The sequence below is a fragment of the Pelophylax lessonae genome, assembly GCF_965119305.1.
Source record: "Pelophylax lessonae genome assembly, chromosome: 4".
Lineage (NCBI taxonomy): Eukaryota > Metazoa > Chordata > Amphibia > Anura > Ranidae > Pelophylax > Pelophylax lessonae.
This window is the reverse complement of record NC_138771.1, coordinates 100,043,568-100,069,529: the sequence shown is the minus strand read 5'-3', so window position 1 is coordinate 100,069,529 and position 25,962 is coordinate 100,043,568. Positions and strand designations below refer to the sequence as shown.

The 25,962-nt window shown below is 43.1% G+C and overlaps 1 protein-coding gene across 4 annotated transcripts in view; it reads right to left on the bottom strand.

Annotated features, from left to right (window-relative positions):
• The window catches only part of TCF12 (transcription factor 12), a 289,221-nt gene that overhangs the window by 181,667 nt on the left and 81,592 nt on the right, over positions 1-25,962 (bottom strand). For all 4 annotated transcript variants that reach the window (XM_082256686.1, XM_082256687.1, XM_082256688.1 and 1 more), the window contains exon 5: positions 5,236-5,338. In XM_082256686.1, the coding sequence (XP_082112812.1) occupies positions 5,236-5,338 (103 nt within the window). The remainder of the gene's footprint in view (positions 1-5,235; positions 5,339-25,962) is intronic.

Below are 25,962 nucleotides of genomic sequence, written 5' to 3'. Positions count from 1 at the left end.
TAGCTCCCTGCTTGTACATACATTGTATTGTAAATATGGCTATTGTGGGTAATTTGTAAATATCATATAAGCCAGGGGATTTATACTGTTAATGGGTTGTAAATACTGTTTTGTGTGTTATTTGCATATATTATGTAATCCTTGCAATAAATGTGTATTGCGGATGGAACTACCTCTTTTGTGTAAGATCTCTCAGGATCTAGATGTGTATAGGTGCATACTATTACAATGATTGGGGTGTATGCACATTTACACATAACCTAGGCAACAGGACGTTGCTTTGTGCACCGGTGCGCAGTCATGTTGGAACAGGAAGGTGCCATCCCCAAACTGTTCCCACAAAGTTGCAGTCCTGAAATTGTTCAAAATGTCTTGGTATGCTGATGCCTTAAGAGTTTGCTTCACTGGAACTAAGGTGAAAAGCCCAACCCCTGAAAAATAACCCCCCACCATAAATTCCCCCTCCACCAAATGATTTGGACCAGTGCACAAACCAAGGTCCATAAAGACATGGATGAGTGAGTTTGGGGTTAGGGAACTCGACTGGCCTGCGCAGAGCTCTGACCTCAACCCCATAGAACACCTTTGGTATTAATTAGAGAGCAGACTGTGAGCCAGGCCTGTAAAGGCAGGCGTCCCAATACTTTCGACAATATAGTGTATGTATCTAGGGAGATTACCTAGTGCACCTGTTTCAGAGTCCAAAGGTTATCTCCTTGGCCAGATGGCCTGCGTGTTATAAACTTGATTATATCCTGTCAGGATGGGACTTACAATGTGCTGCAAAAGCTACTGGTGCTGTTTCAATTGTTTTTGTTCAGTTTCTCCCCCCCCCCCCCCAAGTGTATTAGATCTGTTGTCTTGTATGTTGTTACACATTGCACTGCTTCTCTTTTCACTATCCAGTCAGAGACAAGGCTATGCGGTGTTTCAGATCTGTGCAAATCTCAGAACTGCGTACAACATGGCTCGACAAACCCCAGGCGCCAGGTCGCATTGGTGACTAGAATTAGCGACCTGGCACCTGGGGTGCCCTGCAGGAGGTGTCCTGTCCCTTTTGCACCCCTCCACCTCCTCCCCGTACTACTTTAGGGCGACCTGGAGCGACTTGCATAGACATTAATTTTATGAAGTCCGTGCAAGTCGTGCCGAAGTCGCGGAGCACGCGACTTCACAGGTCCCCCCCGAAGTCGTGCCGCTTCAGTGTGAACCGGCACTAAACCCACCAATTTATTATTTTCCCAAAACAGTTACTAGTGTGTTGGCTCTCAACCAAACTATCAAGCCATCAAATGGCTGGCATCATAACTGATTACATGTGCAGCATCATGGCAAATACAGATAAAACATAGGCATAAGCCGGGTATACACTAGTAGAATGTCAAACCAAAATTCTTTGGAAAATTAGTACGAATATTCATACAGTCGAGAAATTTTCCATCCTGCTCCTTCAATTTTTCTCGTCACTGCAGTCTAAAACAAATATTGCTTTGACCCTACTAAATGATTAGAAAAATCTAATTAATTTTCTTACAGTGAAATATAGCTGCTATTTGTAGTTGCTGACTTAAATTTTTTTTTTTTTTTTTTTACAAGCTGGAACCCCTCTTTAAGAAGACAGCTTCCTTGGATGTAAAGGACAGGTTTATTTCCACTTTGAAGTGAGCATAAAACCAAAAATTGAATGTCTCCTATTTGTTCCCTTTCAGTGTGTTAAAATATATTTGCCTTCACTAAAACTGAAGAACTCAGAATCGAGTGCAGCTGTGCATAGTAACCAATCAGCTTCTAACTTCAGCTTGTTAAATTAAGCTTTGGCAATACAATCTGGAAGCTGATTGGTTTCTATGCACAGCTGCACCAGGTTTTGCACTTTTAGTAAATCTCCCCTTTGGTGCTTTTAATTGGGACAAGTCCACAATACATAAGTATATGGTTTGTACATATTTCATGTCTGAAATGGTTTACAACCATTTAATGCATTCTATGCATAAAGGTAAAAAAAATACCTATCTGAGCACATTACCAATCCAGCGATGTGTTTGAGAGCAGCAATGCACTGTTCCTCTCCTCACAGGGCAGATTGATAGCAGGGGGAGCTACTGTCAATCACAGAGGTGGGGCTGAGCCACACTGTCTGTGTCAATAGACACAGACAGCGCAGATCAGGATCAAGCTCACTCGTGTGCTGCTATAGGAAGCAGCTTCACAAGGTGGCACAACGAGAAGAGAAGCTGCCAGGAGTGTCGGTGGGTGACCCGAGAAGAGAAGGATCGGGGCTTCTCTGTGCAAAACCACTGCACAGAACAGGTCTGTATGACATGTTTGTTTTTTGTGCTTTTCCTGTAGGTCACAGGAGTGCAGTTCGTTCTGCACTCCTCTGACCCATTTTCATCCACCTCAAAATGTATGGATGGAAAAATCGGGTAATTTTTTTGTTTTGCCCTTCTGACTGGCCAGCTTTACTAGTAAAAATATTCAAAAAGCTAACAAATAGTAGTCGCTCAGCCACAACACTGCAAAATAGGGTAACTCTATATAAACGCAAGGATAAACTATAAATAAAACTACTATAAATAAGGGTTGCTGCGCATTAGTGACTGAAATGTCAGCAATCTCCATGACGTTACCTTAGTAGGCACCAACGTCTTGAAAAAAGATTAACAAAACATATACAAAGCAGGAAGATTTCCAAAAGAAATTGCAGACCACCAGGATTTGGATTTAGCTAATCCACTTAGATTACCATGGCTGCGTCTTAAAGGGACAATGCAGAGACAGCAAAATAGGTCACACAGAAAACAATACAATAGCTTACAATAAGAATAAAGACTAGAGAACAGCTTACATGAAATTGTAAAATACGTATGTCCATGTTTCATGTTACCCATCAGCAAATGGGTATATTGGTGTTAGTATCAAAGTTTTACTAATGAGAACCTACAAGAACAGAAAAATAGTTGAGGCTGCTGATTGTTTTTTATCTGTACATGTTTATTTTGGTGTTATGCTTCTGGAGAAAAGCAGCCCCATACACTGATCATTTTATTTTTACATTCAACCAGAATGTTAAATGAAAAAAAAGAAAAACAAAAAAATAAATAGATGATCCAATCCCCCATCCATCCATTTCAGGTGGTTAATGGAATCCTTCCCCTGTGGCATTATATTTTGACAGCGGGGACCCTCAAAATGCAACGATCGGTGTTGCTGGCTATAGCCGGTGACATTGATCATTTGCAAAAAACTTGGTTGTAAACAAGTTTATCAAAAGAATTGTAAAAAATACACTAAAGTTAATTTTAGGGCACCCAAAGGCAATAAATTACCCAATATGTCAAACCTATAATTGGCGTGCGTCCGTGAAAAGGTGGCAAACTTAGTACCCTATAGTTTCCACAGGCCGCGCTTTCAAAGCCCCCGCAGGTCATCAGTTTAGCATTACAGAGGAAGTCTAGTGCTAGAATTATTGCTCTCACTTTCGCCTTCGAAAACAAAACTTCTGGCCAGTTCCTCTGCAGACCGCTACCTCATTCATTCCTTTGGGATGGCTATACTCATAGCCGCCTCTAGAACTCTCGCAGAATACAGCCATCCCATAGGAAAAAATGGTTCTGCTTTACTCAAGGTGACGAGAAGTCAAGAGGGTTTTCTTTGCCAGGTCAGGTCAGCATGACTCACTGGCAGGGGCGCAAAGCAAACATCGCTGGACTGGGGCATAAGGTAAGTTACCAGGTGGGCTGCAATCAGGGAGGAGAAGATGAGGTCGTCCTTTCAGGAACCTCATAGACAAAATATACAGTTTACCATCATTTTCACTTGTGCCAAAAGACATAAAATGATTAGAATGTGTTCACTCATATGGCCTCTCTGAAGTCTTTGGCCGACCTTTAGTTTAAGAACCCTTTTTTCACTGTCTAGTATTTTTTTCCAAAGTACCTCTGAGGGCCCATTCACACCAGAAGCCGCACATAACTGCATGTTTTTGATTGCATGTTTAAAGTAAGTTTAGCAAAATGCACTGCAAACGCAGTGCAAAATGCATTCATTCGTTTTTAGGCTCGGCTTTCTTGGCCTAAAGGGGTGAGGTGCAGTGCAGGTGAGGTGCGATTGTAGCGCAATACCTGAATTTGAGGTGCGGAAAAATGCAGCATGCTCTACTTTTTTTTTTTTTTTTTTTACTGTGCTGAGCTGCACTGCAATAATGTAAACTATGCCCGATAGGATTCTCTTGGATTTTGAGCTGTCTATGCAGTTAGTGTGCAGTTCAAAATGCATTCAAATGCATTCAGCGTGAAAGGGCCCTGAGCGATAAAATGGCAATACACGTTAAGTGGCTTAGACCCATTTCAAAAGCTTGCAGAATACACTAACAAAAAAATAGGGGACTTCACGGAATGCAAGGTGAATTTGTATAAATTGTATTTTCGCTTCCAGTTAGCATAAACCTAATGTCAATATATAAATATTTTATTGGGCTACAGCACCAAGCTGCAGAGGCTGTCAAATTTTGCAGCGCCAGAAGAAAACTCCTCAGAATGATATTGGGAAACTATGAAGGAGACAACAAAGGTAAGATGCAGCAGTCTACAGCTAATGGAACACACGCCATTACGTGTAAAAGTGCTCGGTGCTCTATAAACAAAAAAAAGAAAACCACCTGAACTGTAGCTTTACGTTAACCTGTGTTTTGCACATGCAAGGTGAAGCAACAACTTTATTTAATACTACTGCTGTATAGTATGGAAGTCTAAGCCAGATTAAAAAAATCAACAAACAGTGCTAGCTCTACAAATTGAGGCAAGGAGGTAAAGTCTACCAGACCAGTTAGAACAGAATATATACAACAAAAAACATTGTAGAAGAGTAGAAAAAATGCTCAAAAATGTTTAATGCAAACGCAGCTTTATATAGCAATGTAAAGTCTTCCAGGCATGACTTCCGAAAAGAAATTCAAATGGGATATTGGCCTTATCCATAAACAGAAGGGAAGGGTTTTGAATGACAAATATTTCTGGCATTAATATAAAAAAACCTTTGTGTTTGCACACCTTAATTTGCTGGAACTTAGTAAATACCTACAAACAAAAAAAGTAACTGCTAATGTCTTGTAAAATACAAGCAAATTGGATGAAAATATCCAGTGCCCTCGTGTATGCAGACACAAAGGGATCAAACTGTCTCCCAAGGAAAGCGGCTTTGAGGGGTGGTTACTCCAAAGCATTACCTACTTACCCATCAGATTTGAGTTCATGAAAGGTGTCGGGGACAATCCTTCATGGGGCCCTAATCGACTGTCATTCAACTGTTCACTGTAATGAGGGCTGTCTGCAAAACCCTAGGGAAAAAAGGAGAACAGAGCATTAAGCAGATTATGTGGCAGCCTTGCTAATTGAGTGTAATGACACTACTAATTCATGTATAGAGTTGTAATTGGCCACTGTCATGATAAAGTTAGCTTTTAGCCTTGGAGGCCATCAGGATCATAAACAAACATACACCCAGGACCACAAGATTATTTTAGTTTGTAAATACACTGTGCATAAAGGGGGAAAAAAATCAACTGTTCGATAACCAAGTTAAAAACTTGTTCCGATAAGTCTGAAGCAATGAATCACCAGAGAAGCCAAGGAAGTAATGAAACAAATATATAAAAATGTTTAGTTAACTGTTAGGCCTCACGCACACTGAACATTTTTACAGCTACTTCTACAGTAGCCGCTTGCTGACCGCCGCAAGTACATATACTGCGGCGGTCAGCCCCGGCCAGGCAAAGTGACGTACCGGTACGTCACTAGCCTGTGAGCCAATAGCGGGCAAGCACGCGCCCCCGAGGGCGCGCTCCCGCCCCGGCTCGTTACCTAACAAGTCCACACGTGTGACCAGCGGACCCGATGTCCGCCGGTCACTCGCGATCGTCCGCTGTGAAGGGAGAAAGGCAGGTGGCTAATGTAAACAAAGCAGTCTGTCATTCTTCCCTGTGTAAAAGCAGAGATCTAATGGTCCTGCTATGTAGGACCGTTGATCTCTGCTGTTACATGTAAAGCCACATCCCTGCACAGTTAGAATCACGCCCCTAGGGACACACTCAACCCCTCCTTCCCCAATAAAGTTAACCCCTTCCCTGCCAGTGTCATTTTTACAGTAACAGTGCATATGTATAGCACTGATTACTGTAGTAATGTCACTGGTACCCCCAAAAGTGTCAAAAATGTCAGTCAAGGGTCCGATCTGTCCGGCGCAATGTCGCATTCCCACAAGAAAAAAAAAAAAAAAAAAACGCAGATCGCCGCCATTACTCGTTAAAAAAAAAAAACAACAAAAATGACAAAAATCTTTCCCTTAGTTAGCAAACGCAATAACTTTTGCGCAAACCAATCAAAATACGCGTATTGTGATTTTTTTACCAAACATATGTAGCAGAAATTGACCAAAAATGTTAAAAAATTTAGATTTTTACATTTTTTGGGGGGAATTTCATATAAAAAAAATGTGAAAAATATTGTTATTTTTGCTAAATTGATGCTCTCTTTTTGTTTATAGCGGATGATCAAAAAATCGCACAGGTGATCAAATACCACGAAAAGAAAGCTCTATTTGTGGGAAAAAAAGGACGTCAAATTGGTTTAGGTACAGCGTCGCACAACCGCGCAATTGTCCATTAAAGTCACGCAGTGCCGAATCGCGAAATAGGGCCTGGTCAGGAAGGGGGTAAAATCTTCCGGGGCTTAAGAGGGTAGGGGTGTTTTTTCCCTGCCTCTTAACTCCCCTGCATGTGTCCATGCATACATAGGCTTTTAGCAGCATTTAGTTGCAATAGCTTTAATAGGCAGGAAAAAAACACTGAGTTCAGGCAGAAAAAACGATTGACGCTACTAAAAGCTGCTAGATGCGTTTAGCGCTTGAGCATTCATTTCAATGCCAAGAATAAATGATTAAAAACGTGTGTTAAAACTGCCCTAATAAACAGGTGAAAAGCAGTAATAGCTGCCAGTACTACAACCTACAAAGAGTTGTCACATGAATATTAAAGTAAAACAGTGCAGCGCTTAAAAAGAATAATGGATACAAACAATCACAGTGTACCGACAAATAAATATAATTATAAACAATGATAATAAGTCCCAAGTGCTGAAAGGTGAAGCCTTTGAAGCTTGTAAAGGTAATCCGACTGAGTGAACACAAACAGGTGACCAAACCAGATGTAAATCAAACACCAACACCATAGATGCAGGGATATGCTCACCAGATGGTATAGACCCAGGTACCGTATAGTAAATGGGTCTACAACGTTTAACCACTTAACGACCGCCTACCGCAGATTTACTGCGGCAGGCAGCCGCTCCTGGGGGCAGCGCGCTCCCGCCCCCACTCGTCAGCAGGGAAATCGATGCTTGTGTCAGGTGGCTCCGATTGCCGCCTGACACCAGTGTTCTTTCCCCCGCTGAGAGAGGACGGTCGGCTGTTGTAAAACACAGCCAACCGTCCTTCTCCCTGAAATTATCATAGAGATCATGTGATCCTTCTATATAGGATCACTTGTCTCTATGGTCATTTCAGAAGCGACTCCCCCCAGTTAGAATCATTCCCCTGGGCTCACATTTAACCCCTTGATCAGCCATAATGTTAACCCCTTCCCTGCCAGTGTCATTATTACAGTAACAGTGCATATTTTTAGCACTGATTACTGTAGTAATGTCACTGGTACCCCCAAAAGTGTCAAAAATGTCAGTCAGGGGTCCGATCTGTCCACCGCAATGTCGCAGTTCCGCAAAAAATCGCAGATTGCCGCCATTACTAGTTAAAAAAAAACAAAAAAACATAAATCTTTCCCGTAGTTAGTAGATGCGATAACTTTTGCGCAAACTAATCAAAATTCGCTTATTGCGATTTTTTTTTTACCAAAAATTGGCCTAAAATGTTAAGTTTTGATTTTTAAAACATTTTTTGAGAATGTCATATAGCAGAATTTGAAAAATGTTTTTTTTTTTTTCCCAAAAAATTGTCCTTTTTTTGTTTATAGCGCATAAAAAAATAAATTAAAAAAAAAAAAATACGCACAGGTGATCAAATACCACCAAAAGAAAGCTCTTTTTCTTAAATTTTGTTTGGGCACAGCGTCGCACAACCACGCAATTGTCCGTTTAAGTATAGCAGTGCCGAATCGCAAAATAGGGCCCGGTCATTAAGGGAGCAAATCCTTCCGGGCCTTAAAGTGGTTAATATCATCCGTGGATCCCACACTCAATGGTAGTTTCAGGAGATGTGACTCATGGGGTAAAGGAATACTCTAGAGGTGGATGACCGGAACTCCCAGGAATGTTATCCATAGATTATAACACAGACATAGTGTAATACAGCTTGATACCACTCAATCTGCTGGGGCAGCTCTCTGGGCAGTGTGGGTTCATCTGTCCTCCCTTCTCCCTGGTTTAAGGACAGGGAAACAACACATGATGCTTCAACCAGGGCTGGCCCTACCATGGGTCCGGCTGGGTTCAATGGACCGAGGCGGCAATTTGAGAGGGGCTGGGGGGAGGGAGCGTTCTGAGACCCTCAGTGTTCGCCCACCACCTGTAGCACAGAGCCAATAAGGTTTTGGAGCATGTCCTTTGGCTCTGGCCCTTCTGCGATAGGTGTCTGATAGGTGGTGGGCGTGCACAGAAGTCCTCCGATGGCCACTGCATCCTTCTGATTATCCCTTGTGTCAGTGTGCGGGCAGCAGGTGACAGCCGACTCGGTGGAGCTGTCCTAGGAGGGGAGAATCTGCACACTGCTCTGTCCAGCAAGCCTGAGCTCTCTCTACCTGTGTGAAGGGGATGTGGGGGCTGAAAGATTAAACAAGCAGCCGACAGCCACATTAAAGCCGCTGACTGTGAGCTCCCATAGACCATACAAGTGAGTGAACTGAGAACTGTCACTAACCAGACTGACCTCCCCCACCCAGCACCCCCTCGCTCTGGCGGCAGGCGATGTTGGCAAGTAACACGCTGCATCTGGTGGCAAGTGACACACAGCATCTGGTAGCAGGCGATGGTGGCAAGTGACACACTGCATCTGGTAGCAGGCGATGGTGGAAAGTGACACACTGCATCTGGTAGCAGGCCATGGTGGAAAGTGACAAGCTGCATCTGGTGGCAGGCCATGGTGGAAAGTGACACACTGCATCTGGTAGCAGGCCATGGTGGAAAGTGACAAGCCGCATCTGGTGGCAGGCAACAGTGGCAAATGACAAGCTGCATCTGGTGGCAGGCGATGGTGGCATGCTGCATCTTGTGGTAGGCAGCAGTGACAAGTTACACCCTGCATCTGGCGGCAGTGGACAGTGGCAAGTAACACACTGTATCTAGTGGCCGTCGACGGTGGTAAGTGACACGCTGTAACTGGTGGCAGGTGCCGGTAGCAAGTGACATGCTGCAGCTGGTGGCAGGTAACGGTGGCACGCTGCATCTGGTGGCAAGTGACAAGCTCAGGGTTCCCACCGATTCTGCATTATGGTGAGTTTATCCATTTCATTATATAGAATGCTGTACTAATAGAAATGCGGCTTGATCATCCTGACACCATATCAAGCATGGTGTTGGGATTATTTAAGTGATAGCACCAACCATTCACCCGACAAATCATCCCACCGCTGAATTCCAGTCAACCCCCAAGACTACATCCTCCCCCTCCCTCCCCCAGTCCTTGGAGAAATTGTCCCTGAATGGCAGTTTGGAAGTGTGGTCACCCTACCGGGGGGGGGGGGGCAAGGTGCCAATTTCCCCCTGGGCCACTCTGATGCCTCATACAAAGGCTGCACGGCTTCCCTCAGGCTGTGCACGCCCTCCTTCCCCTCCCCCACTCAGCCAATGGCAGGCAGGCGTCAGTAGCTGAGTGGGCTGCTTATTTTTAATTTTTGGGGGGGGGGGGCAGAATTTTATTCTTGATCCCAGGCAGCGCAATGTCTCGGGCCAGCCCTGTATAGATATGTCAGTGTGCACCTGAAAACACTTTGTTGTAAAGGGTAAGTACAATTCAATAGGGTGTTTATGGACAAACAACACTTAGACATCTGTCAGTTAGATGGAAGGGTGGGAAGTTCTACATCAATTAACATTCATACTCAGCATGCAGGGGCCATAAACTCAAATCGCTAAACGTTTATCACATTTCAGCCCATAGGCCAAGAGTCTTCATAACATTCAGATGAATATATCTATTCTGGCTGGAATCACGTGAAACCAACCACGAGCATTGTATCCACAGGCTTCAAAAATACCCGACCAAATGGCTACACTGTGTAACCGCTGCTGCTTCTACAAGGTATGATTGTGGATATGCAATATCTCAAACTGATCTACAGCTCTATTTGCAAGATATAAAATGGATGACACAGAAGAGTGATGGACATGAAGACCGAATCACTGTGACATTTACAACTTGATCATGAATGCAAAAGATCTCCTCTGGTAACCAATGCTGCAGAATCACATATCAAAAAGGAAGCCTAAAGCAGCAGCTGCAAAGGAAAGCAAGCAATTTCCAGCCCAGGTCACATCAACTGTTTAAGCTTGATATAAGCAAAAAAGATGGTTGTCTGTATCAAAGTTAGTAAAGCAATTCTAAAGCCTAAACATTTTTTACATTAACCACCTCAGCTCCGGGAGGATTTACCCCCTTTTTGACCAGGGCATGTTTTGCTATTCAGCACTACGCGCTACTTTAACTGGGAATTGCATAGTCATGCAGTACCGTACATAAATAAAATTAAATGACATTTTTATAATTTTTCCCACAAATAGAGCTTTTATTGTTTGTGATATAAATAAAAAAATGAAAAAACTTTGAAAAAAAAAAAAAACTACTACTTTCTTCATAAATCTACAAAGAGTCTACAAAATAAGGTATATATATATATTAGAAAACTCAAATTCGGATGCGCTGATGGCCTATCTTAAAGGCCCTTAAAAAGGCAGGACAGGACAGCCCAGATACCACCCAAATGATCACTTTATGAAAAGTAGACAGTCCAAGATATTTAGTAAGAAGCACGGCAAGGTTTTTGAAGCTGTAATTTTTTATCACAATTTTGAAAATATAGAAACTTTCTTTTTTTTACATATTGTCACCAGTGCAGTACAGCGTCATCATATGACTGGTGTGGCAATGATCACGGACACTGACAAATGACAGTATGTTTAAGAAAAAAAAAAATTAATGATATATTTTTCAAATTTTTTTTTTTCCTTTAACTTTGTTATTGCTAACTATAATATATAACAAAATACTTTCATCAGAATAATTTGGTGGGGATATTTTTTTTTTTTTTTTTAATATTGCACTTTGTTTGCGGTTACAACGGATAATCATTGTAACAGCAACATTTTCAACTGTCATAAATGGGTTACATTCTTAACAGCTGTAATTACTAGCGGTCATCTATGATTGCTTCAGCTAATCACTTGGTACAGGGTGCTGTGATTGATAGCTGTGGGCCAATCATAGCAAAGACGACACAGCTATTCTGATATACAAAACCAAGAAGAAAAAAAAGATGGGGCTTTTCAGTTACAACAGTTTTAAATAAAATAATATTTATTAATACTGTACAGGACACCGGGAATGTGTCCTGGATGGCAGGTACATTTCCCAGATATTTGAGCTGTGGTCCCTTTAATGGGGTCAGTTGCAGAGCTTTTGTGGTACTCAGGGGTTAAGTCCCAGGTAAGGGAGGCTTGAAAGGCAGCAGAGGGAAATCAGCACCTGTGTCAAGGAAGTGAATTGGAGAGAGACAGAGACTCACAAGCTGTGTAGTTAGTGGAAGCTCTCAGACAAGCTGAGCCATGGGCTGCTAACTTTCCCCCTGTGGCCTGCCTGGAACCCTGACTTTGGAGGAGCCTGACCCCTGTATGGGACCAAAGACTAGCGGTGAGCCTGCTGCTTTATTACCAATACCAGGATTTGGACTGTTTATTTACTTTGGTTGAAGTAAGCTGCCTTTTGTTTTGCTGGGATTCAAATAAATGAACTGTTTTGCTTTCACCAAACTGGCTGGCGGTCATTCCAGAGCTACCCCAGGTAACATTTGGTGGAGGTTGCGGGGCAGAGTGTAGCCGTAAAAGCCAATTGGAAGCATTTAAAGCGCCAGTACCAGGACCCACAGTTGCATGTCCTGGGTCAGTAGAGCACAAGCTCTGAAAACCTCACAGGGTGACATGGAGGAGATGATAAAAAGCCCTGGCTCAGAGCATGATAGCCCAGCAGCAGGCCACTACAGATGCCAACCGTCACCATGAGGAGGCAATAGCTGCGTTAACAGAAACGATGCGGCATTTCGCACAGGGACGAGAACACACGGTAGTTGCTCCATGCAACCAGGTAGCCATAAGGGCCAGTCACTACCTACAAAAGTTGACGCCTAGTGATGATGTGGAGGCATTTATGTCTATATTTGAGAGAACAGCAGAAAGAGAGGGATGGCCCCCAGAGCAGTGGGCTGGTATTATTGCTCCATTCCTCACTGGAGATTCCCAGAAGGCCTATTTCTAACTGTCATCTGCTGATGCCAAGGATTACAAAAGACTGAAGGCAGAAATCCTGGCCCGCCTTGGGGTGACTACTGCTATGTGGGCCCAAAGGGTACACCGTTGGAGGTACCGCCTGGACTGTTCACCAAGGGCTCAGATGCATGACCTGAGTCAGCTGGTAAAAAAATGGCTGCAGCCCGAGGTGTTAACGGGTCCCCAGACGGTGGAGCGGGTTGTGTTAGACTGATATCTGAGGTCGCTGCCACATGACCTTCAGCGCTGGGTGAGTCATGGGGACCCCAAGACAGAAGATGAGCTAGTGGAAATGGTTGAGAGACACGCTGTGATGGAGGATCTACTGGGACCTGTCAAGCCTTGAGGACCCTTGTATCCCCGAGCTCTGCTCTGGCACGCAGGAATGAGGGCGTGCTGTGCTTGCGGTGTCACTACCTGGGCCATATCCAGACCCACTGTCCCCTGCTGGAGGAACCCATGGAGTGTGGCGCTCTACGAAGGATGTCGTTTGTATGCCCAGATGGTCTGTGCTGCCCACCTGGACCTGAGGTGCGGTTTGAATGTGACATTTGGGTGAACCAGCTTCATGCCCGAGCGCTGTTAGACTCCAGAAGTATGGTAAACACTTGTGGATAACGGGGTAGCTGGGGGATTGAGTCCAGGAGCAAGAATGCTGAAGGTGGTATTCACACACGGGGACACCAAGGAATACCCAGTGGTGTCAGTGACAATCGCCACGGCCTGTGGCACAATTGTTCAGGAGGTTGGGGTGGTACCTGACCTCATCCATGATGTTATCATAGGGAGGGACTGCCCATTATTTGTTGAACTTTGGGACTACGTGAGCCAAGGACTACAGGAACAGCTGGACTGCTCTGTTCCCTTTAAGGGATTGGACAACCCTGATAGCATTGCATCTAGAGCAAATAGTTCCCCAGCTAAAGGGAATCTTGAGGGGGGGGAACCCAATCTTATGCAGGTCATGGCTGGGGAGAACATAGAGGAAGCCTACCCTCTGCCGTTTATGTCAGAGGAGGATGAGAGAGAAAGCTCCTCTAGTCTTGCCCATCCTGATCTTGAGGTGTCACGGGGGGCATTTTCTTCTGCCCAAAAGAGGGATCCCACACTGAAAAATGCCTGGGAACAGGTTACAGTAGTTAATGGGGTGTCCCAAGTACCTGAGGCTGAAAAACAATTTCCCCGCTTTGTGGTCATTGGTGAGCTGCTTTACCGGGTTACCGAGGTTAGGTGAGAAGTGGTCGACCAGTTACTGGTTCCCCAGCCTTTCAGACGCACTGTGCCTGACCTAGCTCACAATGACACGTTGGGGGGTCACCTGGGGGCTGACAAGACAGAGACACTAATAACGGACCGATTCTACTGGCCAGGAGTGACAGTGGACCTGAGACGTTATTGCAGTTCATATCCCACCTGCCAGCTGACCGCGCCAATGCCCCACTTGAGGAACCAGTTGGTGCCGTTGCCCATTATTGAAATACTATTTGAGCGCATTGCGATGGACTTGGTGGGCCCTTTGGTGAAATTGGCTTGGGGCCACCAATACATCCTCGTTGTACTTGATTATGCCACCAGGTATCCAGAGGCAGTTCCCCTAAGGCAGACTACTTCAAAAGCAATTGCCAGGGAATTGTTTAATATGTTCTCTAGGACAGGATTCCCAAAGGAAATCTTGACAGACCAGGGCACCCCATTCTGTCTCGGGTGATGGCAGCTCTGTGCAAGTTGTTCCAAATCAAACAGCTGCGCACGTCTGTCTATCATTCACAGACAGATGGACTGGTAAAGCGGTTCAATAAAACTCTCAAGTCAATGCTTAAAAGGGTTGTGCAACAAGATGGTAAAGACTGGGACTGTCTATTCCCAGCATTGATGTTTGCTATTAGGGAAGTGCCCAAAGTGTCCACAGGTTTTTCCCCGTTTGAATTGGTGTATGGGCAAAGGCCAAGGGGACTACTTGACTTAGTGAAGGAAACGTGGGAAAGTGAGTCTTCTCCTCATAAGACAGTTGTAGAACATGAACAGTTGTAGAACATGAACTCTGTGCTTATACCTACGGTGGAAAGTAAGTTCCTAGCCAGGTGGCAGGGGCCCTTTGAGGTGGTAGAAAAGGTTGGGGAGGTTAATTATAAGATACACCAACCTAGGAAGAGGAAGCCCTATCAGATATACCATGTAAATCTCCTAAAGCCTTGGAAGGACCATGACAAGGAAGTTGCCCTGGCTGAGGTTAGTCCTATGCCCCTGGTAGGGGAGAACTCGGTCCCAGTTTCCACCTCCCTAACCAAGCCGCAAATGCAGCAGGTGAAGGAGTTCTTACAGAGGAATAGGGAGAAGTTCTCGGGACTGCCAGGTCTTACCACGGTTATTAAACATGAGATTGTCACGGAAACTAATGTGAAGGTTCGAGTGAAACCCTATCGCATCCCCAAGGCACATAGGAAAGCGGTGTCAGAGGAAGTCCGGAAAATGCTCGAACACGATATCATTGAGGAATCGCAGAGCGAGTGGTCGAGCCCGATTGTGTTGGTACCGAAGCCCAACGTTTTTTTAATGATTTCAGGAAACTCAATGAAGTATCAAAGTTCGACGCATATCCGATGCCCCAAGTGGATGAACTGATAGAAAGGTTGGGACCAGCCCGATACATCACTACCTTAGACCTTACCAAAGGCTACTGGCAAATACCTTTAACTAAGGAAGCCAGAGAAAAGACTGCCTTTTCTACCCCAGATGGCCATCTCCAGTATAAAAGAATGCAATTCGGCTTGCATTCCGCTCCAGCTACCTTCCAGAGAGCTATGGATAGAACCTTACGCCCATATCAGAAATACACTTCAGTGCATTTAGATGACATTGTCATCTTTTCTACTGACTGGGAATGCCATTTTCCGCGAGTGCAGGCAGTCTTAGACTCTCTAAAGAAAGAAGGATTTACTATGAACCCGTAAAAGTGTGCCATTGCTATGGAGGAAACCAAGTACTTGGGGTACATTGTAGGTAAAGGGCTGGTGAAGCCACAGATGAACAAAGTAGAGGCTATGCAGGTCTGGCCCCGCCAAGTCACGCCAAGTAAGTGCAGAGGAGGGGTTTGGGGTCTGGCTTGCTGGGACCCCTAGACTGTGTCATCTGAGACTTGCTACAGTATTTGTAGCTGCTGACTTTAATTTTTTCATTGGGGCGGAACTCCACTTTAAGGCTCATTCACACCCCTCCCTTTGCATCAAAACAGGTGGACCTTCTTTTGCAAGAATGAGCAATACACTATGAATGGATAATGAACCAGCTTTAAACACAGAAAAAAATATACCTACACAGCTTTTAGTAATGGACACAGCATTGTATTTCTTCTTGGTCTTTTTTACTGTATATGTGCACTGGGGCACCATTCAAAAAGAATGGAAATGCAAACATCACATGGGGCTGATTTACTAAGACGGGTGAGTGCAAAATCTGGTACAGATGTGCATAAAAACTAACTCCCATGTGTTTTGTCAAAGCTTAATTCAACAAGCTGAAGTCAGAAGCTGATTGGTTTCTATGCAGAGCTGCACCAAATTTTGCACTCTCCAGTCTTTAGCCTGGTTCAGACCTATGCGTTTTTAGAGGCTGTTTGCAGAAACACACTACAGCCCATTTAATATAGTATCCAGTGGGATACGTTCACATCTATACTTTTTTCATCCGCTGTGTTTTTGGAAAGGGTTCTGGACTTTTTTTTTTTTTTTTTTTAAAAACACAAAATAGTGTGCTTTTTGTTCAATAGACTTCATCGGATATGCTGCAGAAAAGCATGTAGTGCATTTTTTATGCGTTTTTGATGCGTTTAGCATTTTACGTTTTATAATCTCCCCAAAAACAAATTGGCCAAAAAAAAAGCATAAACGCAAAACGCATTAAAAATTTGTGCGAAAAAAAAACGCAAAAAGCACTGCAGAAACGGATCATAAGCAAACAGCATAGGTGAACCAGGCCTTAATAAAGTATGCTGTGTTAACATAGGTTTTAATTAGGGATTGACCGATTATCGGCACCACCGATATATCGGGGGGCCGATATGCACTTTCCCCTATATATCGGAATCGACCCCTGAGGTTACCGATATTGCGGGAAAGTGCTGTACCAGAGTGATGCCTGCAGCTAGAGGCATCACCCCTGTACCAGCATCCATAGCCGACGGTCGGCTGTCTTGTAATGACAACCAATGCGGCTGAGAAGCCGCTCGGCTGTCATTGCAAGGAGCGGGAGGGGACGTGTGTCCCCCCCTCCCGCCGCCTTCCACGGCTCGTCCGGGTCTCCCTTCCCATCGGGAGACCCGGGCATCCTACCTGCACGGCTGCCGAAGACCCAATCAAAGCCGCATTCGGCTCTGATCGGGTCTCCATGTAAAAAAAACAGGAAGTGATGTCATGACATCACTTCCGGGTACTTGGCGCCAAATTATAAAAAAACTGACAGCATTCAAAACAGCTAAACTTTGCGTTTTGAATGCTTTTCAGTGCCGAGGAGGGGTTTGGGGGTCTTTTAGACCCCCAGATCCCTCCCCACAAGGAGTACCTGTGAAAAAAAAAAAATAATTTTTTTACATGTCCGAAAATATCGGCCGATATCGATAGCCGATGACCAAAAGATCGGTATCGGCATTAAAAAAAACGATATCGGTCGATCACTAGTTTTAATGTATGTTTACAAACATGGAGAGCGGCGAATGATACCACAAGAAAATTAGGGTCATTTTTACTAAACTAGAGCATATCATAAAAGTCACAAAAAGTGTTGGAACCATTCAGTGTAGTGTAGGTTAAATACAATGCTTTCATACATCACAGTCAGAATATAGCTACAATACAAAATGTGATGAGCAATCATTTTTGACCAGGGCTTGACAAATTTTCCTGAAATCTAGGAGCCAGCTAAAAAAGTTAGGAGCCAGTTTTTTTTTTTTTTTTAAATAACAGCCAAGCTTTATTTAATAAAATGGATACTAAATTTACATTTTTAGAACCCCACTCTCCTCTAGCGCAATTGGATGAAAACAGACTGTCTGTCTCTTTCCATCCGATGCCATCTGATCCGATCCACGGGATGGATAGAAAATAGAACCACCATCCGTCTGCTTTTGGCGGACAGGATCAGATGGCGGCAGATTACTGCTCCATAGAGGAGAATGAAGGGTCCGATCAGGTCTGCCTGAAAAACTGACAGGCGGACCTGATCAGACAGCCCGTGTGAAAGGGGCCTTCGGCTGTGGCATGACGATGAGGAAAAAAAAAAAAGATTATATATATATATATATATATATATATATATATATATATATATATTTTTTTTTTTTTTTTAATAATAATAATAATTGGAAAAAAATATATATTTTTTTTATTTTTTTTAATAATTAAAAAAAAAAGAAAATATTATTTAGTTTTTACATTTCAAAAATAAATTAAATTAATAATAAATAACCACACTCCCTGTCAAAGGTAACTGGACAGGGAGATGGCATTGTGAACAAAGAGGCAGTGGAAACGGTAATTACAACAGTCATTACTCCTGGCTACCACAAGAGGGCGCCAGTTCCCCATTGGAAGCCTCTCATCTCAAGTAGGCCGAAAAGCCGGGCCTCAATTTTCAGACGGCCCGGAAGTCCGTGCGCGGAAGTCCGTGCAAAAATGACAGGACACCTTCTGCAGGGCACCCCAGGCGCCAGGTCGCCAATTCTAGTCGCAAATGCGACCTGGCGCCCGGGTTTTGTCGAGGCCTGATTTTTGACCATTTATATACAGGCTACAACTGTATATAAATGGTCAAATGCGAAGAGCCTTTTTACTAGCAATGCATAAACATTGGTGCTATGCTCACATATACAGTTTATATTGCACAGCTTTACTAGGACATATTTTCTCCATTTCACCATCCTCTTCTAATCCTCTGAATATTCTAGCAATTCACTTTGCTGAAGTTGATTTATCTAACAAAATGCATTTAGTGAAAAATTTGTGAAATCATTGTCATCCCTGCAATCATATAAATTAAGTTATTTCTTTCTAGCCTTTCTTTAAAACAATTCCTATGGCATACAGCCAAGATCCTAAAAGTCTTACAAGAAATGGAGAAAAACAAATGATTTACTAAAATGTTAGACTTTATTTGCACTTGGGGATTGCTGAACCAGGAGTGTGCAAGTCTGACAACTGTTGTCCATGTTCTTGTGGTATACCAGACACAGGCTAGCTATTTGAGACATCCAGGACTGCAGGATTCCAAGACGGAAGCCAGATCAAAACTCCCACGTCAAATGACTAATACCACCCTCAGATCGGATGTAATCTCCTATGGCTTCAGCCATCTACAAGAGAAAACACTGTGCAACCTTTATGCACAGAAATATGAAAATGTTATGTAGTTTTGGCCAACAAGGGATAACACTTGAGAGTTTATAATAGGGGTCATCATGGTGATGCTCAAAAAGCTTTGCATGTGAACATTTTGCTGGACATACATATTATCTATATAAAACGAGTGGCATGTTCACTCCTAGTGATTCTGAAGCATTTTTTTTTCTCTCCAGTGTCTTTCCAAGCTTTGTGCAAGGGTTTTCACACATGTATCAAGCTTTGGGGGTTTTGTTTCCTGGGCTGGGAAAGGGGAGGAGAGGAGCATTTTAAGCCCTGTACACAGGCTGAATGCCGCCTTACATCGGACAGTTAAAAAAAATTAAAAATGGCCGGCATTAGGCCAGTGTCTATGGTACCCTGTCCAGAGCTGACCGTTAACCACTTAGGGACCAAGCCTATTTCTGACATGCTGTTTACAAGTTAAAAATCTGTATTTTTTGCTAGAAAATTACTTAGAACCCCCAAACATTATATATATTTTTATAGTAGAGACACTGGGGAATACAATGGCGGTCATTGCAATATTTTTTGTCACGCGGTATTCGCACAGCGGTCTTTCAAACGCAATTTTTTGGGAAAAAATAAATTTCACTGAATTAAAAAAAACTAAACAGTAAAGTTAGCCCAGTTTTTATGTATATTGTGAGCGATTATGTCATGCCGATAGATACAAAACATGTTACGATTTACAATTATGCACACTTTGGAATGGCGAAAAACTACGTTACTTAAAAATCTCCATAGGCGATGCTTTAAAAATTTTTAACGGTTACCAGTTTAGAGTTACAGAGGAGGAGGTCTTGCTAGAACTTTTGCTCTTGCTATCATGTCGATACCGCACATGTGCGATTTGAACACAGTTTAAATTTGCGGGCGTGACTTACATTCCTTCATACTTACTCAGTGTTTGATTCTTCAAACACTGGGTCTCACCAGAAGCTGGGCCACAGCTCTGAACCTGGAGAGTGCTCTGCATCTAACAGTACACAAAGAACTAAAAAGCACCACAATGCCGAACCCAGTGCCCAAAGATCCCATTCCAGGCAAACAGGGTCTTAATGTAACTTTTAACAGATAGATCAACTTCAGGTCAGGCCAGATGGCCTTACCCACTGAGTCTTCAGAGAGTGGGTAACATCAGAGGCTGTGCCACAACTCTGGTAATGTCGATACCTCTTTGGCGAACGCACACAGTACACACACAGGTCTGGAAAGCTCAAAAATGAGTCCAGTTCCCAAGGGTCACATTCCAGACTAACCCCATGACCTCCAGTCCAGTGGGGTCCAGGTATGGCCTTCAAAAACACACAGCTAATCTCTATACAGGAACTGTTTTTGTTGTTGACAGCAGCTTTGAAGTCTTGATTGAAGGCACCAAAGAAAAAAGTTAGCAATTGAGTTTTTCAGAGCTGAGGAAAAAGCCTGCAACCTCCTAGAACACTAGCGGTCCAGCGGAAAAAGAAAAAGGAGGCTTGGAAGAGAAGGTCAGGGTTATAGGTGCCTGGCCTAACATTGGTTTGTCACTGTGCAAACCTCCTGAAGGAAGCAGAATAACCCAAATGTCTAAGAATTACTGTTGTCCTGTGTCCTCTTTGTTGATGAAGTTGTGTACATCTGCAGCACTGCATTTGTAAGCTATGTCCTTTATATACAAGTTGTATATATATATATATATATATATATATATATATATATATATACTTTATATATTTAATGTGTGTGTGTGTATGTGTGTGTGTGTGTGTATGTAGGTGTGTGTGTGTATGTAGGTGTGTGTGTATGTATGTAGCTTATGCCCATTCCTCATTTGAAAAGGATATATTTACTTAAACCATATATACAGGTGCATCTCAAAAAATTAGATAATCAAAATCTAATTTATTACAGTAATTCAATTCAAAGAATGAAGCTCATATTATATAGATTCATTACACGCACACAGTGATACATTTCAAGCATTTCTTTCTGTTGATTTTGAGGATTATGGCTCACATCTAGTAAAAACCCAAAATTCAGTATCTCAGAAATTTAGATTACATAAGACTAAAAAAAATACAGAAATGTTGGCTTACCGAAAAGTATGTCAATGTACAGTGTAGTATGCACTCAATACTTGGTCGGGGCTACTTTTGAACAAATTACTGCATCAATGTTGCATGGCATGGAGGTGATCAGCCTGTGGCACTGCTGATGTGTTATGAAAGCCCAGGTTGCTTTCAGCTCACCTGCATTGTAGGGTCTGGTGTGTCTTATCTTCCTCTTGACAATACCCCACAGATTCTCTATGGGGTTTAGGTCAGGTGAGTTTTCTGGCCAATCAAGCACAGTGATACTATGATCATTAAACCAGGTATTGATACTTTTGGCAGGGTGGACAAGTGGCAAGTCCTGCTGGAAATGAAATCTCCATAAAGCTGGTCAGCAGAGGGAAGCATTAAGCGCCCTAGAACCTCCTGGTAGAGGGCTGTGCTGACTTTGGACTTGATAAAACATAGTGGACCAACACCAGCAGATGACATAGCTCCCCATATCATCACTGGCTGTGGAAACTTCACCCTGGACCCTAATGCCACTTGGATTCTGTGCCTCTCCATTCTCCCTCCAGACTCTAGGACCTTGATTTCCAACTGAAATGCAAAATCTACTTTCATTCAAAAATAGGACTTTGGACCACTGAGCAACAGTCCTTTTTCTCCTTAGCCCAGGTAAGATGCTGCCAACGTTGTCTCTGGTTCAGGAGTGGCTTGACACAAAGGAATCAACAGTTGTAGCTCATGTCCTGGATACGTCTGTGTGTGGTCCCTCTTGAAGCACTGACACCAGTCGTAATCCACTTCTTTTGAATCTCCCCCAAATTCTTGAATGTCCTTTGCTTCTCATTCCTCTCACGGCTGTGGCTATCCCTGTTGCATGTGCACTTTTTTCTATCACACTTTTTCCTTCCACTCAACTTTCCATTAATATGCTTGGGTACAATACTCTGTGAACAGCCAGCTCTTTTAGCAATGACCTTTTGTGACTTACCCTCCTTGTGGAGGATCTCAATGACTTACTGCTGGACAACTGTCAAGTCAGAAATCTTCTCCATGATTGTGTAACCTACTAAACCACAGAGAGACCATTTAAAGGCTCAGGAAATCTTAACTGGTGTTTTAAGTTAACTAATTAAAGTGTAACACCTTGAGTCTAGAACTTTATCACACTGTTCTAATATTCTGAGATACTGAATTTAGGGTTTTTACTAGCCGTAAGCCATCATAATCCTCAAAATTAAAAAAAAAAAGAAATGCATGGAATGTATCATTCTGTGTGTAATAAATCTATATAATAATACAGGAGTTTCACTTTTTTAATTTAATTAAATTACCCTTTTGATGATATTAAAATTATTTGTTTTCCTTGAATAAAAAAAAAGTAAAAATACATATAATAAGGCACAACCTGATCATGAATCTCACCATGTCGGTGAGCCGGACTAACAGAGAAAACGATCTAGGTATAAAAGACATAACATTCCATAAAGTGCATAAAATAGCCAAAAAAACTATTAGCCCTATCAGCTAAACACAACATTATTACTGAGCATTAATTACATGGAAGTAGTAAGTATCCCTTAGCCCATATGAGAAAAATATATCATAGCTACTACCTTACAGCTCAACCAAGGGTGTCAGTGGCTGAAAGCCAACACTGACATACTTTTTCAAACTTTCTGGGGCAGCCCCTATGATGATGGAGCCTCTGGTTTCTTTCAAAATAACATTATCGTCTTGCAAGCATAAAAGAGAGTAAGTGAGATAAGTGAGTCCTTTGTGCCCGAGAAAGTTAAGGTAAAGCAAATCTTGTAGAGTGGGGGTGATCCCAGGTCCAGAACTCCTGTATCGGCTGACAGTGCCAAAAAAACGTGATCAGAATCGGCCGGAGAGGTGTCACTGCGCCAACACACAGACGAGCCAGTGCCATAAATGGTGGCTGATCTTGCAGGAGTATAATAAGCTCTATGGAGCTATTTAAATTTAATTTACACCCAGTCTGGTCTATAGACCAAACTACAGATGAACAGTGATAATCTAGTGGTTAGTATCTTGGTCAAGATCTTAAGATCTTGATTCAGAAGTGAAATGGGTCTATAGGATGTGCATTCCAGAGGATCCTTGCCCAGCTTAGGTAAAAGAACAACCTGTGCCTCCATAGGGGAGTCGGGAAGAACCCTATTCTCTATACAAAAATGTAATAGTGATTTAAGTCTCGGAACAAGAACCTCCATGTTCAGCCTTTACCATTCAGCACAAAAGTCATCCGGTCCAGTCGATTTGTGAGGAGGAAAGGCCTGAATAACTAACTCTACCTCAGTGATATCTGCCTCAAGGTTGTCCATATCTTAATCCGACAGGATGGCAATAGCTAGAGAGGGGAGAAATAACTCCAGTTCTTGTACATTGTAAGTTGGGATAGGCGCATAGAGTGTTTTGTAATATTCCTCAAAAGTATCTAAGATATCAGCAAGATCCGTAAGCACAGATCCCTGCAGATTTTTTCAATGCAAGGGACATTCCTCTGCACTCTCTGTCGTTCTTGTCACCTTGCTCAAATAAGGACTCAGCCCTTGTGACCCAGGATCAGTCTACCTGTTTTAAAAGCCCTACTCGGCCATCACGTGACTCCCGCCTCTCCTCCTTTCCCAGCTGACATCAAAGGAAGTTCTTGGCCCGCCCCCTGGAGATTACAGACTGGAAGAGAAGAGAAAGCTGGAAGTCACATAATCGCCACTAGGAGCTGTGAAATCCGGCCCAAATCTGCTTTTTTTTTTTTTTTTTTTTTTTTAAATAAAGCACGGGCACTAGGATGCAGTTTGTAATCCAACTGAGGGGATGATGTAAAAAGATCACATATAGTGGCTTAAACACTTTAAAGGTGTCCCACACAACAGGAAGAGATGCTGAGAAGAGGTTGTCCTCCCAGTAGCAAGAAAAAACAGGCACCACTTGGGAGGATACCCTCTCCACCTCCATGCACCACCTCCTAATCCTTGATGGCAGACCAATATGAATGGACATAAGGGTATGATCCGAGAGGCCCTCTGGTAAGTAATTGGCTCCCCTCATCAATTGCAGCATGTGATCATTAGCAAAAGCGAAGTCTATCCTCGATGAGGACTTATGTGTCTTCGATAAATAGGAAAAGCTTTGAGTAGTAGGGTTCCTTCAACGTCACCACTCAGTCAGAGATGCCGTTCTTGCCCATGAGGACAAATCCACAGAAGAAATCCTGGTTGGATTAGAGGAGTCTAAGACGGCATTTAATATGGTGTTAAAGTCCCCAGCCACAAGAAGAGGAAGGTGCATGAAAGGAGCCATTAACTCCTACAACACAAGACCTCAGTAAATCCATTTTTCTTTAAATAGCCTAGGTCAGGAATGAAACATTGCAAAACATCAAAAATAGTTCCCAGTCTGATTTAACTACCTGCTGCTGTGTAAAAAAAAACAGGAATAACTTATACACACAGCTTTCTACCAAAAACGTATCCCAAAAAGCAGAAAAGCATGACCTCAAAAAACAAAACAGAGAAAAAAAATGAAAGATGCAATCCGTTGGTCCACAAAGAAAACAAAAGAAAAACACTTTTTCACAAGGCATCGGAGACTCCGTGCCACATAGCGAGGATAGAATAGGCTGATGCCAGAGCCTTGGTCTTCCTGCTCCTTGATATGTAAATAGATTTTAAGTGTAGAAGCATAGGTATGTATCCATAGACATCTCACGCACCCCAAAGAGTAAGAAAACCATGAAATCAGAGAGTGCAAAGTCCATCTCGGAGTACCCGCTGACGTCCCTCAGAATAAAAATTTTAAACACAGACTTCATACTGGAACATCAGCATTAGAGACCCCTCACTCCTGGCCAGCCAACCAGGAAATCAAAGATTATCGATCCAGTCATTAGCCTCCAGGGGGGTATCAAAGAATCTGACAGTACCCTGACGTGGAACCCTCAGAAACATAGAAACATAGAATGTGTCGGCAGATAAGAACCATTTGGCCCATCTAGTCTGCCCAATATATCTGAATCCTATGAATAGTCCCTGGCCCTATCTTATATGAAGGATAGCCTTATGCCTATCCCATGCATGCCTAAACCTTCACTGTGTTTGCAGCTACCACTTCTGCAGGAAGGTTATTCCATGCATCCACTACTCTCTCAGTAAAGTAATACTTCCTCATATTACTTTTAAACCTTTGCCCCTCCAATTTAAAACTGTGTCCTCTTGTGGTAGTTTTTCTTCTTTTAAGTATGCTCTCCTCCTTTACCGAGTTAATTCCCTTTATGTATTTAAAAGTTTCTATCATATCCCCTCTGTCTCTTCTTTCTTCCAAGCTATACATGTTAAGGTCCTTTAACCTTTCCTGGTAAGTTTTTTCCTGCAATCCATGTACTAGTTTAGTAGCTCTTCTCTGAACTCTCTCTAGAGTATCTATATCCTTCTGGAGATATGGCCTCCAGTACTGCGCACAATACTCCAAGTGAGGTCTCACCAGTGTTCTGTACAGAGGCATAAGCACTTCTCTCTTTCTACTGCTTATACCTCTCCCTATACATCCAAGCATTCTGCTGGCATTTCGTGCTGCTCTATTACATTGTCTTCCCACCTTTAAGTCTTCTGAAATAATTACTCCTAAATCCCTTTCCTCAGACGACTGGGATAGAGCATACTGTACTCAATGTTTTTCTCGCGTAGTGAAGGACAGACAACGTTTCTGTACCTCAGCAGAAAAATCTGGAAATCGCATCACCCTGGTGGAATTCAGGATGCTTCCTTGCTTCAGCCAATATGTCCTGGTCCCTGAAATTCAAGAAACGTACAAGGAATGGTCTGGGTGGTGCGCCAGATTGGAGATTGCCCGTAGGGACCCTATGTGCCCTCTCTACACTGAGTGGGTGGCATGTCAGGTAAATTCAACTGCTTTGTAAAGAGATTCTGCAAAGATGGCAGAGTGGGTGCCTTTAGCCCCTTCAGGTAGGCCCAC